The sequence below is a fragment of the Pteropus alecto genome, unplaced genomic scaffold (assembly GCF_000325575.1).
Source record: "Pteropus alecto unplaced genomic scaffold, ASM32557v1 scaffold7, whole genome shotgun sequence".
Classification (NCBI taxonomy): Eukaryota; Metazoa; Chordata; class Mammalia; order Chiroptera; family Pteropodidae; genus Pteropus; species Pteropus alecto.
The window spans coordinates 43,877,127-43,894,539 of NW_006494614.1; the positions used below are offsets into that span (position 1 = coordinate 43,877,127).

General features: G+C 36.4%; 1 protein-coding gene across 1 annotated transcript in view; it reads left to right on the forward strand.

Moving 5' to 3' along the window:
- Positions 1-2,478: 2,478 nt before the first annotated feature.
- Positions 2,479-17,413, forward strand: part of KIF6 (kinesin family member 6) — a 369,189-nt gene continuing 354,254 nt past the window's right edge. The window contains exons 1-3 of the mRNA XM_006926847.3: positions 2,479-2,657; positions 6,379-6,488; positions 11,138-11,212. Coding sequence (XP_006926909.2) covers positions 2,592-2,657; positions 6,379-6,488; positions 11,138-11,212 — 251 coding nt within the window. The 5' untranslated portion in view covers positions 2,479-2,591. The remainder of the gene's footprint in view (positions 2,658-6,378; positions 6,489-11,137; positions 11,213-17,413) is intronic.

Consider the following 17,413-nt stretch of genomic DNA (forward strand, 5'->3'; position numbering starts at 1 on the left):
CAGTTTTAAGAAATAATACAGAAAGATCTTGCATCTGCTTCCCCCAGCTCCCCCAATGGTGACCATTGTATAAATATAGTACAATGTCATGACCACGGAGTGAACATTGATACAATCCATCCATCTTATTCAACCTTATTCAACTTTCACCAGTTTTATATGCACTCGTGTGTGTGTGTCCTTTGTTCTATGCAATTCTATCACAAGGGTAGATTCCTGTGACCACTACCACAGTCACAATACAGAACAGTCCATCACAAGGATCCTTTTATAGCCATAGCCACTTCACCCCCTTCCTGCCTCCTTAACCCCTGGCAACCACTAATCTGCTCTCCATCTCTATAATTTTGTCATTTCAAGAATGTTATATAAATGGAATCATACAGCATTTAACTTGAGTCTGGCTTCTTTCACTCAGCATAAGTCTCCAGAAATTCTTCCAAGTTGTTGTATGTATCTTCAATTTCTTCATTTTTATTGCTGAATAGTATTCCACAGTTTAACTATTTATTGGTTGAAGGACATCTAGGTTCTTTCTAGTTGGAGCCTTTATGAATAAAGATGCAATGAACACTCATTCACAGGTTTTTTGTGTGAACACAGTTTTCTTATCACTGATATGAATAAATGGTCATGAGCATATTTGCTGGATCGTATTGTAATTGCATTTTTAGTTTAGTAAGAAACTGCCAAACTGTTTTCAAGAGTGGTTTTACCATTATTCATGATACATTTGACATTCCCGCCAGTGATATATGAATGATTCAGTTTCTCCGTATCCTTATCAGCATCTGGTTCTGTCACTATTTTTTGTTTTCACCATTCTGATAGGTGTGTAGTAATAGCTCATTGTGGTTTTAATGTGTTTCTCCCTGGTTGATAATAATGTCGAACATCTTTTCATGTACTAACAGTGTCTTTTGAGATGCCCATCCTTTTATTTATTTATTTTCCAGCTTTACTGAGATATAATTGACATATGTTTAAGGTGTACAAGGTGATAATTTGATACATGTATATATTGTGAAATGATTATTGCGATTAGGTTAGTTAACACCTCCATCATTGCACATAATTATCGTGTGTGTGTGTTATAAGTTTACTCTGTCAGCAACTTTCAAGTATATCATACAATATTGTTAACTATCATCACCATGCTATACAGTAGATCCCCAGAACTTATTCTTCTTAAAATTGGAAACTTGTACCCTTTGACTAACATCTCCTTATTTCCCTCCACCCAGCCCCTGACAACCAACATGCTACTTTGTTTCCATGAGTTCCAATTTTTAGATTCCACATATAAGTGAGATCATACAGTATTTGTTTTTCTCTGTATAATATTTTACTTAGCATATTTCTCTCCTGCTCTATCCATGTTGTTGCAAATGGCAGGATTTTTTTTATAGCAAAATAAGTTTCCATTTTATATTTAAATACATATATATTTATAACTCCATTATAGATATAAAACATAGTATGTAATGTACAAAAATATTCTATTATATGTACCGTATTTTCTTTATTCATTCATCCATCAGTGGACATTACATTGGTTCCATAGCTTGGCTAATGCTGCAGTGAATATGGGAGTGCAAAAATCTCTTAGGCATCCTGATTTCAATTCTTTTTGATATATACCCAGGGATGAGATTGCTGGATCATATAGCAGTTCTGTTTTTAATTTTTTGGTGAACTTCTATACTGTTTTCCACAATGGCTGCACCAACTTTACATTCCTACCAACAGTGCACAAGGAATCCCATTCTTTCTTGACACGACCATTTCATGGGAAAGTCCCCCTTCCTCCAGTCTTGGCTTCTTCTAAAACAGAGCTAACTGAGATGCCTTTCCACAGAACCCCTTGCTTACCCTGACATGACTTGTAATTTCCTATTGAAAATCTGTCTCCTTCAGTAGATCCTAATGGACAGAGCTAGTTTTGCTCAGCTCAAGATATCCAGCCAGCATACTCATGTCACAGGCCAAGCGCCATTTCTTCGATGAATGGATAATAAAAAATGGAATAACTTTCAGTTTTATTTATATCCCACATATAAGTGAAATGGTTCTCTCAGGAGGGGGGAAGAGGTAGATAAGGGGGTCAAATATATGGTGATGGAAAGAAATTTAACTTTGGATGGTGAACACTCAATGCAATATACATATAATGTATTTTAGAATTGTGCACTTGAAACATGATTTTATTAACCAATGTCACCTCAATAAATTTAAAAAAAAAAAAAAAAAAAAAAAGGATTAAGGACCAGGGAATGGCATGGTGATTATCACCTCATTAACCACTCCCTATGACAGCTCTGGAGCTAAACCCACAGTTCATGCCTCCACTTCAGGCATGCGCAGCACTCTTAGCTCGCTCGCCCTCACCCCGACCATAAGCTTCTCCCTGGGGCCGCCCCACCCTATCAGCAACCAATTAGGAAGAGGAGGCGGTCCTGATTGGCGCGGTGCTCCCTGGGTAGTGTCCCTAGTTACTGTTGCTAAAGCTCCCGCAGGCCGTAGGCGGTGGGAGTCACATTTTAGGAGCCAGGGCCTGAGAGGTCGAGGGTCAATACAGAGCCGGGGAGGAGATGGTAAAGCAGACGATCCAGATTTTCGCCAGGGTGAAGCCCACTGTCCGGAAGCAGCAACAAGGGGTACGGGTTGAAGCACTGAGGGCGCGGGCGCAGCGAGGCCTCCCAGGCCGGGGGAGGGGCGGCACGCGAGGGGCCTGGGCTCGGGTGAGAGGTTCCGAGTTGGGTGCTGGATGCCAACAGGAATCTAGCGCACTGTCGGAGGCGCCCCGACAGCCAGCGCACCGCTGTTAGGGATGCGAACAGACACCCAGGCACTCTCACCCAGCACAGCTCTGCAGGCGCAGACATGCTGTGCACAGAGCCTCGTACATGCGCCCCGCCGGGGGACACATGTTCACGCAGCAGGGCAGATGCGTGCACGAATGTCTGTACACTCAGAGACTGCACCTCGACGACTCACCCTTATTGCCCCTTACAAGCCACCCAGTTCTGCACACACATGCCCTCTCAAATATGTTTCAGACACGGGCAAAACGTGCAAGCAAGAGATGCGTGTCCATAAATGTCTGAGCTGTTACAGATAATAGATATTTAGATACACAAGGCATGCACTATGGCTCTGCACACAGTGGGCCCTTAGAATTTGTTGACTATTGTCATTCTGCAACAGAAACATGAACGGTAACATATACTCATTGCAGATATATTTATGTGTCTGACACAAAGAATATACATAGTTTTTATAAAGAAGACATTAACTGAGCACTTACTAGGAGATTCCAGTAGTTTGCTGAGTTCAGAAAGGTACATAGAAGGTTAAGACATTGCCCTTTCTCTGAACGGAAATACTTTGAATGCTTCTTAAATGTTTCAAGCGTTGTTTCTCCCTAGAAAGAAGCGTGGTCATTCTTACCACTTAGGTGCTTTCTTTACATTATCCCTGATTCTCATGAGAACTCTGCAAGGTTGACATCATTTTCCTCCTTTCATAGATGAGGAAACTGAGTGTCAGGTTAAATAATGTGGCCGAGACACCCACCTGTGCATGGCAGAATCCTGATTTTAATGAAGGATTTTTTTTTTTTTTTTTAATTCCAAAGCTCTTACTTCTTCAGACAAAACCTCTTTGTTTCACAAAGTGAGGATTTAGGCAACTATTCATCAGTGCCTGGAATAATATATTAATAATATTTTATCTCATATCTACACTTCTACACTGTGTATATATATATATATAAATGTAACATAGCATCTCATAATTTAGCATTTGATTCATGTTATTTATGTATTTAAAACAAAAAGGATATAATGTCTTTGTCATCATCATCATCAGTCTTGTCACTCATAGAATACATTTACAAGATGCATAAAAAGACTCCAAAGAAAATATTGGCTTTAAATACATACACACACACGCACACACACACACACACACACACACACACACATTTTAGGAATAAAGTAGTGTAGAAAGGAACCATGGATATCTTCCCAATTTCTCTCCTCTTACATTCACTTACAAAAAGGTTTTAAAAATATATCATAAGTAGAAAATGTATTATATGAATTATACCCCCCTCAGATTCTTAGCTAAAAATGTTGAACTTACCTGTGTAGATTTAGCAGTCAGAAGCAGAGACTGGATGTGGTGATGAGAGAGAATGGGTAGAGGCAGGATTGGGCATGGAGTGTGTGTGCAGGGGGGCCTTTAATGGAGAATCTTGGATTTAGTATTGAACTTTCTCTTTTCTTGAAATGCACTGTTTGGATATTTTAATTTGCCTCTCCTTTTTTATTTCATTGGTGAGATTCTGTGGAGTGGATTGTTTGGTACTCCAGGAAGTGTTTTTAGCTGTCATGCTGTATTTTAATAATGTCAGGTTTCTTGCCAAGATGCAACATTATGCCACATACACAAAAATAAGAGAACACAGATGAATAAATTTTGAGTTAGTGTATCCCTGCTGTCCCTTAAAAATCTCACTTTTAGCATCCTATCTTTTTGCCCACAAAAGATTGTTTGATTGTTTCTGTGACTGGAAATGCTGCTTGTAGCATTAAACTAAGAGTTATTCAAAGGTATTTTTTTCTTTCTTCTTCATTTTATGGCTCCATTTCTTTATTAATCGTATTCCTTAAAGCACTATAAATTAAATTATAATATTTTATAGGTTAATAAATTAGAATGTACATAAGATGAACCTCTGGTCATTTTAACAATAGCAGGGCTTTTTTTTTTTCATTTGTATAGTGCTTTGTATATTTTAAAACATTTTCATATTCATCTTTGCATTAGATCTAATTATCTTCTAAAAAAGTGTACTCTCTCTCAGATACTTTTATGACTAAGGGTAGAAAGCCAATCTATTAGACTAAACAAGTTTTCTGGTTATTAGGGATTTTTCTTAATGCTTCAAAGAATAGTTTAATGAGAGTGGTGGAGGATCACTATTCTAGTTGATTGTCCTTTTTGTCTTCTGAGCACTGAATGTTACGGATTTTTTTTTTTTAATATGTGGCAACCCTTACTCCTGTCTGCTTCATATCTTACCCCTTTCACTCACCTGTCTAGGCAGTAACCTTTTTTTAAAAAAAAGTGTAGTGCCCTAGAGGATATAATTTTTAAATATCTCTTGATAAAACCTACCCAGAAAGCGTTGGACCTGATGCCATTACTTTCTACAAATAATTTTATTTTATAGAATGACTTTCCTACACAAATTCTCCACATTTTAAATGAGAGAGTTCAATAAAAATCTGCTTTGGAAAATTATTCAGACTTTCTGGAGATTTAGGTAGGCTTTTACTTGTTTAAGAATATGACTTTCCCCCCATTATCCAGCATCTAAATGGGTCTTAAACAGGAAGTATTGCCTGTTTGAAGGAATTTTATATCCTGGTGAAAGACAAGAAGTCTTTTTTAAAAATCCCTAAATCTAATGACTAACGTTTTTTATGGTGCATTACAAAATGCTTCCATTTGCATGACATCATATGATCCCCACGGCAATCTTGAAGGGAGGCAATTCTGTTTTCTTCATTTTATGTATTAAGAACTGAGATTCTGAAGGTGATGGCTGGTCACACAGCTGGTAAATTGAGATCAGCATTGGACCCAGGTCTTTGGACACCGAATCTTATCCTTTTCTTTATTACACATGACCTCTTTGTAGGCTTAACTGTTAATTTTCCTGGCCAATAAATGAAGGAGAGAGGAGAATCAGAGAATATAACAGTTTTAAGGTGGTTGGTTAAGACCCTTCATTTCCATGTCAGCTTAGAGAGGTTAAGTGATTTTTCGTAGGTCATTTGCTAATTAGTGGCTGAGGTGGGAGAACTTTGAAAATGACATCAAAGACATAAATTATATGTGTCTTCTGAAACCAAATGTCTTTTATGAAATATCTGACTATATCTCATGGAAACTCAAGCTTTTTCGAACATAACTTGAATTAGAGCATTCGTGCTTGTTGGTTGTAGTAAAATGTTAATTCCTAGTACATAATTTCAAAGCAATACTTAGATAATATGTTAATTTCAGGGCTATTAATTTCTCAACAACAGAGACACTCAAATGCTCAAATTTGAATATTAGATCATTTAAGAGGATCTGAGATTTAATAGAGCATTGATTTGGGTTTTAACTCTTGTTCAGTTCCATATATTTGTTTGAGTCTGTACATAATTTAAAGAGGAAAATTATCCAAATTACAATATGTTATGACTTTTTATCTTAAAAGTATAATTTTTATAGCATTACAAAGCACAGCATAGAAACATGGTCATAGTTCAAGCCATAATTTTACCATTTTATATTCATTTGTTGTCTTTATATTTGCAGATTTATTCTATAGATGAAGATGAAAAATTAATACCTAGCTTGGAAATTATCTTACCACGTGACCTGGCAGATGGATTTGTGAATAATAAGCGAGAAAGCTACAAATTTAAGTAAGTTTGTCTTCTTCTTTGTTTCTGTTTTGTTATTGAACTAACTCTTTTACTACATTAATATCCGCTGTGAAATCATTAGCATCATTTCCTGGGGAGAAAGTAGTGTAGTTCTCTATCTCATCTAGTAGATAATTCAAGTCGTCATTTCACTGCTGTGCCCAAAGTTGGAAAGATTCCAGGCTTTCTTTACTATGTCTGTATTGTCTTTTTCCTACTTGACCCACTGTGGTTTAGCACTTATAGAAAGTTCACTGAACTTTATTATAGATAAGAATTTAAGGTTCAATCTCTGTGCTATACAGGTGAGCCTTCTTTATACATAAATGATATACGGAACTCATGTGCACATATGTACACTCAGTATCTGTATTGTCCAATATAGCAGCCACTAGCCACATGTAGCTCTTAAGTACTTGAAATGTAGTAAGCCCAAATCAAGATATGCTGTAAATGTAAAATATATCAAGAATTTTTGGAGGCTTAGTATGAAAAAAAGAATATAAAATATTTCAAGACTTTTTTCATATTGATTTCATATTAAAATGATAGAATTTTAGATCTATTGGGTTAAGGTATATTATTAAAATTAATTCCACATTTCTTCTTACTTTTAAAAATATGGCTGCTAGGAAATTTTAGATTATATATGTACTCAACATTTATAGATTATATTATATTTCTATTGGACAGTGCTGAACTGTATGGTTCAGGTGAAAAGTGTCAAACATGAAATGTAAGACTGTTTTGATGACACCCCTGGATTGTCATCAGTGCCTTTGGTCCAAATACTCTTCCAGTACCCAGGCCTTGAATTTTGGGATTACGACTGTTTCTCTGTCTTTATTCTTCAGTTTCAGATTATTTCGTTTCCTTCAATCTCCACTTTTGATTTTTGGAGAAGTTCGAGCCTAAATTAAATTTGATCTGTAGCCCATACTTAGGTGGTGAATATCTGGGTCCTACTGAAGGAATACTAATTGCTCTCTTGCATTTCTCTCTAGGCCATTTTATATAATCCTTATTTGGAGACTATTTCTGCCCTTTAAATAAAACTATCCCAGATACTTTTTACCTCTCTCTCCCCACTCTCTCTCTCTCTTCTCTAATTTACTCTTATTTGTCTCATAAAGATTTTCTTTGGTCTTCACACTCTACCTTATATCTTTCATGCATATTTTTCTCCTCCCACTTCCACTCCATCTTCTTGTATCTCCTTTTACAATAAGTACAAGCAGGATTATTGGATTGGCACATGGTTGCATAGTGAGGTGGTCCTCACCTTGTCTTTTTGGTTCCCTGTTGCCTTTCATTCTCTCCTTGAAGGAGTAGCCTCATAATAAATGACTTCCTTTTTCTGAAGGGGGCATTCTCTCACTGATGTAAGCATGCTACATACCTTGGTGGCTATGACTCCATGACGGCTGTCCTAGGCCAGTCTCTATAAAGCCACAATTTGCTAAAACATTTTATTCAGCATGATTCTGTTTAATTGTTAAGAAACAATTGACCATGTCTCTATCTATTGGCTCTTTCCAAAGTATTTTTTACATTATGTAGATGCAAACAGAGTATATTTACACATATGCTTATTGAAAACGTGCTGCTTGCTTATTTGTAAATCTCTTAATCATTCTTTTTAAATCTCTGAATTAAAAATATTGGTCTTAGTATTTCAAATAAAGAAATTAATAAAATATTTAACTTATACATATGTTCAGAGATAAATATTTAAGCATTTTAAAGCTGCTTTCTCCCCCCAAAATTCATTCAATCAATGAATTTTTATTGACCATCCGCTATGTGCTGTTTTAATGGCTAGGAATATAGCAGGGAACACAGCAAAGCTCCTGCTCTTATGGTGCTTACATTTTAGTGGGAGGAGATGAACAAACAGACCAGTAAGTAAAATTTGTTTCGGAAAGTGTTAAGTGCCATGGAGAAAAATAAGGCAGGGAAGAATACTAAGGAGTGCTGAGGTGAGGGACAGCAAAGTGAAGGGATGGTTACAGTATTTCACAGAGCAGTCAGGGAAGGTTTACAAGAGGGTGATATTTGAACAAAAACTTGTGGGAGGGAAGGATCCAGACATTCAGATATCTGAGGGATGAGAACTTCGGGTGGACCTCTAAGATATAGCAAGAGCAAAGTCCCTGAGGTGGGAGAATGCCTGAATTGTTTGAAGACAAGGGATCTGTGTAGCTGGAGGAGAGTAAGCAAGGGGGAGAGGTAAAGAAGAAGGTTAAATGGCCAGCAGAGTGGCAAGATCATATGGAGTTTTCTCCTAAAGTGCCATGGAAAGGTAATTGAGAGTTTTGAGCAGAAGAATGAAATAATATCACTTATGTTTTAGCAGGGTCATTCTTGTTAACATGTAGGATAAAGACAGTGAGTAAAAGAGGCCAGGCAAGAAATTTTGGTAGCTTGGGCCAAGGTAGTAGCGAGTGGATATGCTGAGAAATGTTGGATTCTGGATGTGTTTTAAAGGTCAGAGATGTCAGAGTTTGCCGATGGGTTGTATATAGAGTGTAATGGAAAAAGAAGAGTCAAGGGTGCCCTAAGGGTTTTAGATTGAACTTTTAGAAGGCTGGAGTTTTCCATTTACTGGGGTGAGAAAGACCAGTACAGTTTTGGGGTGAGAAGAAATCAGCATATGCCAAATTTCAAATGGAGTTTAGAAAAAGCCTGTATAACCTCCTAAATAATGGAAGAACTTCCTAGGAATCAGGAAACCTAAGTCATGTCTCAAGGACATTATTGATTTGCTCCAGGGCCATGTGTAAATTGCTTTATCTCCCTAGAATAAAGCAACTTCTTCCTCTGTAAAAGATTAGACTCAACTCGTTGAACTCTATGTTTCTATTTTACTCTTTAGTGGTTTTCAGAAGCTAGCTGATCACATGCCTTTTTAGATTATTATGCAACTACATTATATAAAATAAAATATTTTGGGATGATATTTGTTGTTTAATGCACCCTATATGATTTACTAAAACCCCTGCCATCTCTTTGGTTTACATAGTGGTAGTATTAATTTCTGTTACTTAAGGAGATGGGTTTGGGAATGGCTGTTGATTCATTCAGTCATCACTGACCTGGGAAAGAATCAAATCAGCCTTATCATCCTCATTCTCAAAAGCTCCTCTGGGTCTGTATTCAGATATCACGGTAAACTGAGCTGTGTAGAGCAAGTGAGCAGCAATGTAATTTGTGCTAATGTCAGTGTTCATGTCTGAAGCTCTGATGCACCTATAGGAGGGTTCTGGGCACACTCTATAAATATTACCCTCTAAAATATACTCTTGCCTGCTACATGACATAGTAGCCAGAGTGCCTTACAATGTCTTTGTATACAGTTTCATTATTTTCTTTTTCACAAGGGATGTTGATAAGCTATAGGGATCTTTTGAAGTCAATGTTGATTGAAAACAATGAATTTCATTCCATTTTATATTTCCATCTCAGCTCCAGACATCCTTCTGATGCAATGAAAACAGTCTTACATTTCATGTAGTCCCTACTTTAATTGAACATGTGCCCAATTTACTTGTGTTGGCAGACACATAGACCAAAGGTTTCTAAGACACTCTGAAAGCTGCTTAAGATGCCCTCAATATGTTTGTTTTAAAAGTTTTGCTTTAAAGCGCCACCCCTCTCCCCCACCATTTTTATTTTGAAAACTTCTAAGTATGCAGTAAAGGTTGAATAATGCAATCAACTCTCATATACTTTTTGTGAGAAATTCACCACTTGTTAACATTTCACCCTATATACTGTATTCTTTCCCCCTCCCCCATCTCTGTCTCTCTGTCTCCCTGTCTCTTTCTTTCCCTCTCCCCCTCTCCCTCTTTGTCGTCCATGATGTTTTAATGGGGGACATGCTTTCTGGTAGCAGCTTACCATACTGTAAAAGAATAGGGTCTGTGTCTTCTACCCCAGGTCTTCCACTGCACTTGTGATCCTGTATTAAGCTAAGTCAGAGTGCCATTGCATGAAGAGTGAAATTAACACCATTCCACCTCCCTATGCCCCTAGCCATGCCAATCTGATAAAGACTTTTCTTTGCAGGACAGGTCTGTCTTAATCTACTTTTTGACTTTTCACTGATGATCAACAAAATGAACAAAGTTTCCTGAAAATTAAGTAGCTAATACTAGCTTGGATGTAATACCTAATTAATGAAAAATAAACTTTAGTTCAGAATTTTAAAATTAAGTTCAATAATTATACATTTCACAGTTTCATTCTTTTTTTACAGGTCAGACGTGAGAAGTTCCTTGGCTGTTTACATCCTGTTCTTGGGTTTCCATTTCATGCACTTATCTAGATTTGAATTTGATGCCAGTTCCAGACACTGTCCCTCTTGAGTGCTAAAAACACACAGTTTATTATTTGGTTCAAAGCTGCTGCAGTTTTTCAGAGGGATTTATTGTGCAGATCTTGTCAAAGCAATACTGTTTACCCACTATTTGTATACAGGGGTACAACAGCAGAGTGTGGTTGGGACTACAGGGCAAACATTGTGTTAGGTTAGGTAAGCCTAGTGATGTAAATGTGGGGTAATTTACAAAGCTGTCAGGAAAAAAGTTATTAATCCAATAGTGTTTGAAGGCTCAGCTTTTAAATAATTGCTGTTTTCACCTCTGCAGATTTCAAAGGATTTTTGATCAAGATGCAAACCAAGAGACTATTTTTGAAAACATTGCCAAACCAGTTGCTGAGAGGTAGGATTTGCTGTGTTTTGTTCAGTGGGTTAGTGGTTTTTCATCTTGTCTTCAATGCTCAGGTAATTGTGGTAATGTGCGTCAGTGTATCAACTATAATTCCAGGCTGCAGGGCATGTAATTATGATAGCATTAATACCTTTTATTCATATAGCCATTTGTTTTAGATTTAGATTATGAGCCTCGAAAGCCAGATCTGCTCACTAGCTAGTGAGGTAGACAAAATAGATGTTATTACTCACATTTTAAAAGATATGTAGATCTCTGAGGATCGGAGAGATTAAGTGCTCAGGGTTGGTGGCTAATGGTGGCAGAGTCCCAGAAGGTTTTCTAACTGTTAAATCCAGTAGTCTTTCCTCAGTACAGTATTTCAAACATATGGTTAGATGGATGAAGGACTAAGTATGGGTGACACCTGGGAGGCCTAATAATGAGCGACCCAGCTCTACCTCAGTGTAATATCCATATTTCAAAGCTTGGCCCTTAGCTTCTAGGTCCCTTATGTTTCTTTATATCCAGATAGTTCCAAGCTGCTTACTACTAGAACCAAACTCATATGAGAATACTGAATAAATCAGAATGCTTTTAAAAAATTTTTTGTTTTTCAATTAGAATTGACATCTAATATTATTTTGTATTAGTTTCAGGTGTATAGCATAGTTGCCAGGCATCCATAACATTTACAAAGTGATCCCCTCAACCAGTCCAGCACCTACCCACACACAATCACCACAGTACCACTGACCATCTTCCCCATGCTGCACCCTATATCCCTGTGACTATTCTGTAACTACCAATTTGAACTTCTTACTCCCTTCCCCATATTTTAGCCAGCCCCCAAACTCCACTTCCATCTGACAATCACCATTTTGTTCTCTATATCTATAAGTCTGTTTTTGTTTTGTTTGTCATTTGTTTAGTTCCTTAGATTCCGCATATAAGTGAAATCATAATGGCATTTGTCTTTCTCTATCTGACTTATTTCACTCAGTGTTTTTTTATTAATATATATTGGCAATATCTCATTGGGAGTAGGCACTCAAGCCCTTTTATAAGCACACTCTCTTCTTGTAGCAGACTTATATAAGTAACTAGTATTTAACAAGGTTGCTTTCTGATCCTGAAATTATTTGTGTGATTTTAATGACATAATAATCCCCATATACATAAATCTTTATGATTAAAATGAAATCTATATTTGCTAAATAAACACATTTTTTTTCAAGTTCACTCATCAGTATACCCTTTGCCAGGAACATTGCTGGAAACATGTTGCCACATTTTGTATCTCAACTGTTTTATGAATCCTACTCAAACCATGCCCTTCTCTCTCTTTTTTTCCAGCTTTATTGAGATATAATTGACACATAACATTGTATAAGTTTAGGGTGTGCAAGGTCTTGATTTGATACATTTATAAATTGCAAAATGATTATCACTATAGTATTAGCTACCACCTTCATCTTGTCACATAATTACCATTTCTTTTTTGTGATGAGAACACTTAAGATCTGCTCTTTTAACATTCAAGCCTATGATACAATATTATTAGTTATAATCACCATTCTGAACATTAGATCCCCAAACTTGTTAATTAAGCCCTTCTCTTTCAATATAGTCTTTCTTCACAGTGGGTAAAATATGATTCAGTAGGCTTAAACAATTTTAGTTATAGACATAATAAGATAACATGTCTTTAGATTACATTTAGGTCTCCTAGATTGGATGTCACATATTTCTAAAATTCTCTTCTTTTTTAGTAATTTTTTGGTTTATGTCATTTCTCAGGGAGTTGATCTCATGTGTCTTATTATAAAACTTCCTAAAATCATCTAGGGAGGGAAACTTAGTTTCTGTTTCATAGATGTCTGGGTTTTCTTTCCATTCCTGACTACCTCTCCCATCTTGAGTCCACTCCCCCTCCAGCTTTTGCTGTGCCCTCTACCTGGAATTCTCTTTCTTTAGAAATCTGCATAGTTGCTTCCTCAGATCTTTGAAGTCTTTGCTCATATATCACCTTCTCAGTAAGACCTTCCTTTATTACCCTATTTGAAACTGTACTTCCTATCACCCTTTTCTATTTCATTTTATTTTTTTCAGCACTTATTACCATCTGACATACAGTATATTTTGATTACTTATTAGTTTTTTGTCTGTCTACCTTTCACTAGAACAAAAGCTCCATGAAGGCTGGGGATTTGTTTTGCTCACTGACTTACAAAGATACCCGACCCAATGATAACAAGATTTAAAAAATGACAAGCAAGAACATTTTTATCCAGGCTGTCCAAGTCGGTCCCAGTGGATCATATCTTTCATCAACAGGAAACATTTTTTAAAATACTTTTCTCCTTGTAGCCCATTTTTCCTGAAACTACTTTTGCTATTTTTTTTTTCTATCAGTCTTTATATGGTTTATCTTTCTCAGTCCCTTAATTCAACTGCCTTGGGATATTTGGTTTCTAAGTATGGGTCTGGTAAAGAAAATATAACTGGCTTTTGCTTTTTTTAGCCAAATTCAGGGTCTCTGATCTTTAATTGGTTACTTTAACCTGTTTTTATTTATTTTGATTACTGTAATGGTGTTTGGAGGTATTCCTCTTGTTGAGTTTTTTTCCATTTATTATATACTCTATTTTTTTTTTCCTTTCATGCCATTTGTTGGTTTGACTGTGCTCTTTGTTATTGTTACTGCTGCTTTTCATTTTCTCTCTCAAGGTGTACATTGTACTTCAGCATCTCTTTGTAGTGTAAATTCTAATATTTAAGCTTATTTATATTTTTCTTAGTATCCAAAATTTCTCTTTCTATCTCAGTTTCTCCTAGTCAGGGGCCTTATCACACTTGTGCTTTGCCTTTCCTAATTCGCCTTACTTGAAGTGTTGAGATCAACTGATAATTTCATTCTGGATTGCTATTAATCATTTTTATTGTCATCATTTATTTATTTATTTAGTTAGTTATTTAGCTCATTGCTATTTCTTATATTCATGCCTATATCTTAGGTTCCTTTTTAGTTTTGCTGGTTACCATCATCTAATAATATTTTAGAGAGCGTTTAAGACTAGGAGCTTTCTGAAGCCTTTCATTGTCCTTCACATTTAAATGGCAATTTGACTTGGTATAAAATAGAATTCTGGGTTAAAAATTCCTTTCTCTCATCTCTGTGAAGATATTGCTCCATTGTCTCTTTGCGTACTGAACAGATGTTAATGTCAATATGAGTATTATTTCTTTTTAGGAAATATGTGTTTTTGCTTTCTGGATGTTTTAAACTTCTTTTTTTATTTGTTTTTATGAAATTTCATATTGGTGAGTCTAGATATGGTTATTTTTTTATGTTCTTATCTCTCATTCAGCCATTTCAATCTGAAAACCCTTATATTCAATCTCAAGAGTTGTCACATTGATAATGTCTTTGATAATTTAAAAAATAACTTTCTTCTCTCCAACATACCTATTTTGTCCAGAACTACCAGTGCTCTCTCTCAAATATTATAACTGTCCATTCACATTCCAATGTTAGTTTCAAGTTCTGGAAGAATTTGTCAGCTCAGCCTACAACCATGATAATTTGCTTTTGAGCCATGTGCATTCTCTATCACCTACTTCTTACATATTTAATTTTTACAATTTTATTTTTCATTTCTAAGAAATGAAAAATAGCCTATTCTTGTTTATGCATGTGATGATATCCTCCCTTTTCCCTCTTAAGACATGTTATCTCCTTTTGAACCATTGGCTGTTTTTCCTATACATTTTTTCTTTATGTGTATGTTCTTCTACTGTTGAATTCGGTGCCTGGCTTTCCTGGTTCAGATTTTTCTCAAATATCTGATGATTCTTAGTGGTGGCCTTTTTCTGTCATTTGAGAGTACCACTGTCTAAGAGTGCGGTTTCTATTCACTGTGGTTCACTCTAGTGTCTCTGGGGAAGGGATGGCATGTACTGTTGGCAGGGTGTACCCTGAGCTTATCTGCTGGGTGTAAGAGCCCTGTTTCCTCCTGGGTGTTGCTTACCACCAAGGGCTCTGGTCACTGTCACTCATCCAGGCTCCTGCTCTGCAGAAATGTGTGCTGCAACAGTGGATAGTCAGATGGAGACAGATTCACATTTCTCTTTGATTCAGCTCTGAAGGAAAAGGTTATTAAGCAAATTAACTCACTGAATTAAGAGCCTGGGATGGGAGGATCATGATTTTTATTAATTTTAAATATGTCATATACAGTATGTTCACACTTTATGCAAACTTGGATTGTTTGACTTTGAAGTGGTAAACATAAAATATCAATAAAGTCTCATTTATACACAACATTTAAAGTAATATTTATTTCATAACTTGAAAGCTCTTTTAAGAATTCTATAATTTGGCAGCCCAGGTGAATGGAATCATGCCACTTTCGATGTTAAACAGAAATGTCTGCTATTCCCAGTGAAGATTAGTCCTCAGGAACACATTGCCAACATGAATCCAGTAACTCTGCACAAGCCCCTTAAAGCTGTTGTGTTTGAGTTAATACATTGTAGCTTCAATACATGGTAGCTTTATTCTGGTTACCGTATACAATTAAAGCTAAATAAAATCAATCATATTTCTATAGTTTGGAAATCTCATTAATTAAGACTCATCATTTCCCATTTCATTCAAATCAGTGATATGACTAAAGAGCTGCATGACTGGTGGTGATAAATTGTAAAGCTTTAACTTTGTATCATTGGAAATTAAGTAAAAGAATCTCTGTGGTTACTTATTATATAATACGTCTCCACATGGAAGTACTTCATCATGCTGCCTCTTCTAAACTGTGGTTTTTCTGAAATATATCCTATATTTTTAATAAAATGTTAAAAAATGCCTTTTACCATATTAATTTTGCTCATTAGTTTAGAACTAATTTTTATAAAGATAAACTTTAGTAGGTCCACAAATGTGTATAGCATATGATATTGCATTATATAAAAGAATTTGTAGTTTTATTTGATATTTTACCTGGCAATATGCTTCTCAAGCTGGAATTTATCAATCTTGGGAACATGTGATGGTCTATCAGGGGATACCTGAAGCCACAAGCTAAGTATGGTATATTATCCTGGAGCTTCAATTTTACATAAAAATTTAGGGAGAAAACTTTGAAGTCAGTACTTTCTGAGGTCACACTGTATGCACCTGTGTATCTGCAGCATCTGAGTTCTTCAGCCAATCTCATGTTTTACCTAAAAGATTGGGGCACAGGAAATTTATTTTATTTTGGAAATAAATAAATTTCCAGTGAGAGATTTTGGAAAAATTTGGAAATTTGGTGTTTTAGAGGAACATGGTGGTTTGACCAAAATAAACAGGGTGCACACTGCTAGGAGGATTGGTTGTGTTCATGACATAGGTCCCCATAGTTTGCACTGGACAGCTAAAGCATCTGCTCTGCAATAAGGCCAACCAGGTTGGTTTTTTAAAAGCTATCAGTCACCTTGTAAATCATTGCTTTTTAACCTTTGATTTCATCATTGATGAACAATATCAAGGACAGCATTTTGATTTGTACTAAGAAAGAAGTGAAAGGAAAAGGAAAGCTTGCAGGGCTACCCTCTCAGACCAGGAGAAGGATGTGCTAGAACAAGCACCTGTGCTCTAGCTGTGTGGGAGGCCATAGTTTGGTAGAGGAGATTTTCTCATGCGATGGGCAGTCTTGCACTCCCAATGGGACCAGGGCAAAGGCCTAGCAGGACTCTCATCTGTAGCTCTAGGAAAGAGGCTTTTCTGATGATGCTGTGGGTCGCATAGCTCACCCAGTCCTGCTACCTAAGTAGAGGAAAGATCTTGCACCTTCAAGATGAAGAGACCAGAATCGGAGAGAAGGAGAACCACGAGAGAGTATTTTTAAAAAGGAAAATAAAATCTTATTGGTTAGTTATTTACCTCTGTGTACTCATGCTTCTACCACATCTGTCACACAAATTTTGGCATCAAGTGGAATAATCTAATTCTGGCCCCAGCCCTGTGACTAACTCATTATGTGACTCTACATCAGACTTGTCACTTCGGAATCAGTTATTCTCTCTGAGAAAGAGAATGCTACTAATACTAAGTTTACAAGGTTGTTTGGAGGATGAAAAGAAGGTACATATGAAGGTACTTTGTGAACTCAGTTCCCTATTTAATGTAAAGGATGGAAAGTTGCTTTAAAAATATGCCCATTGACTACT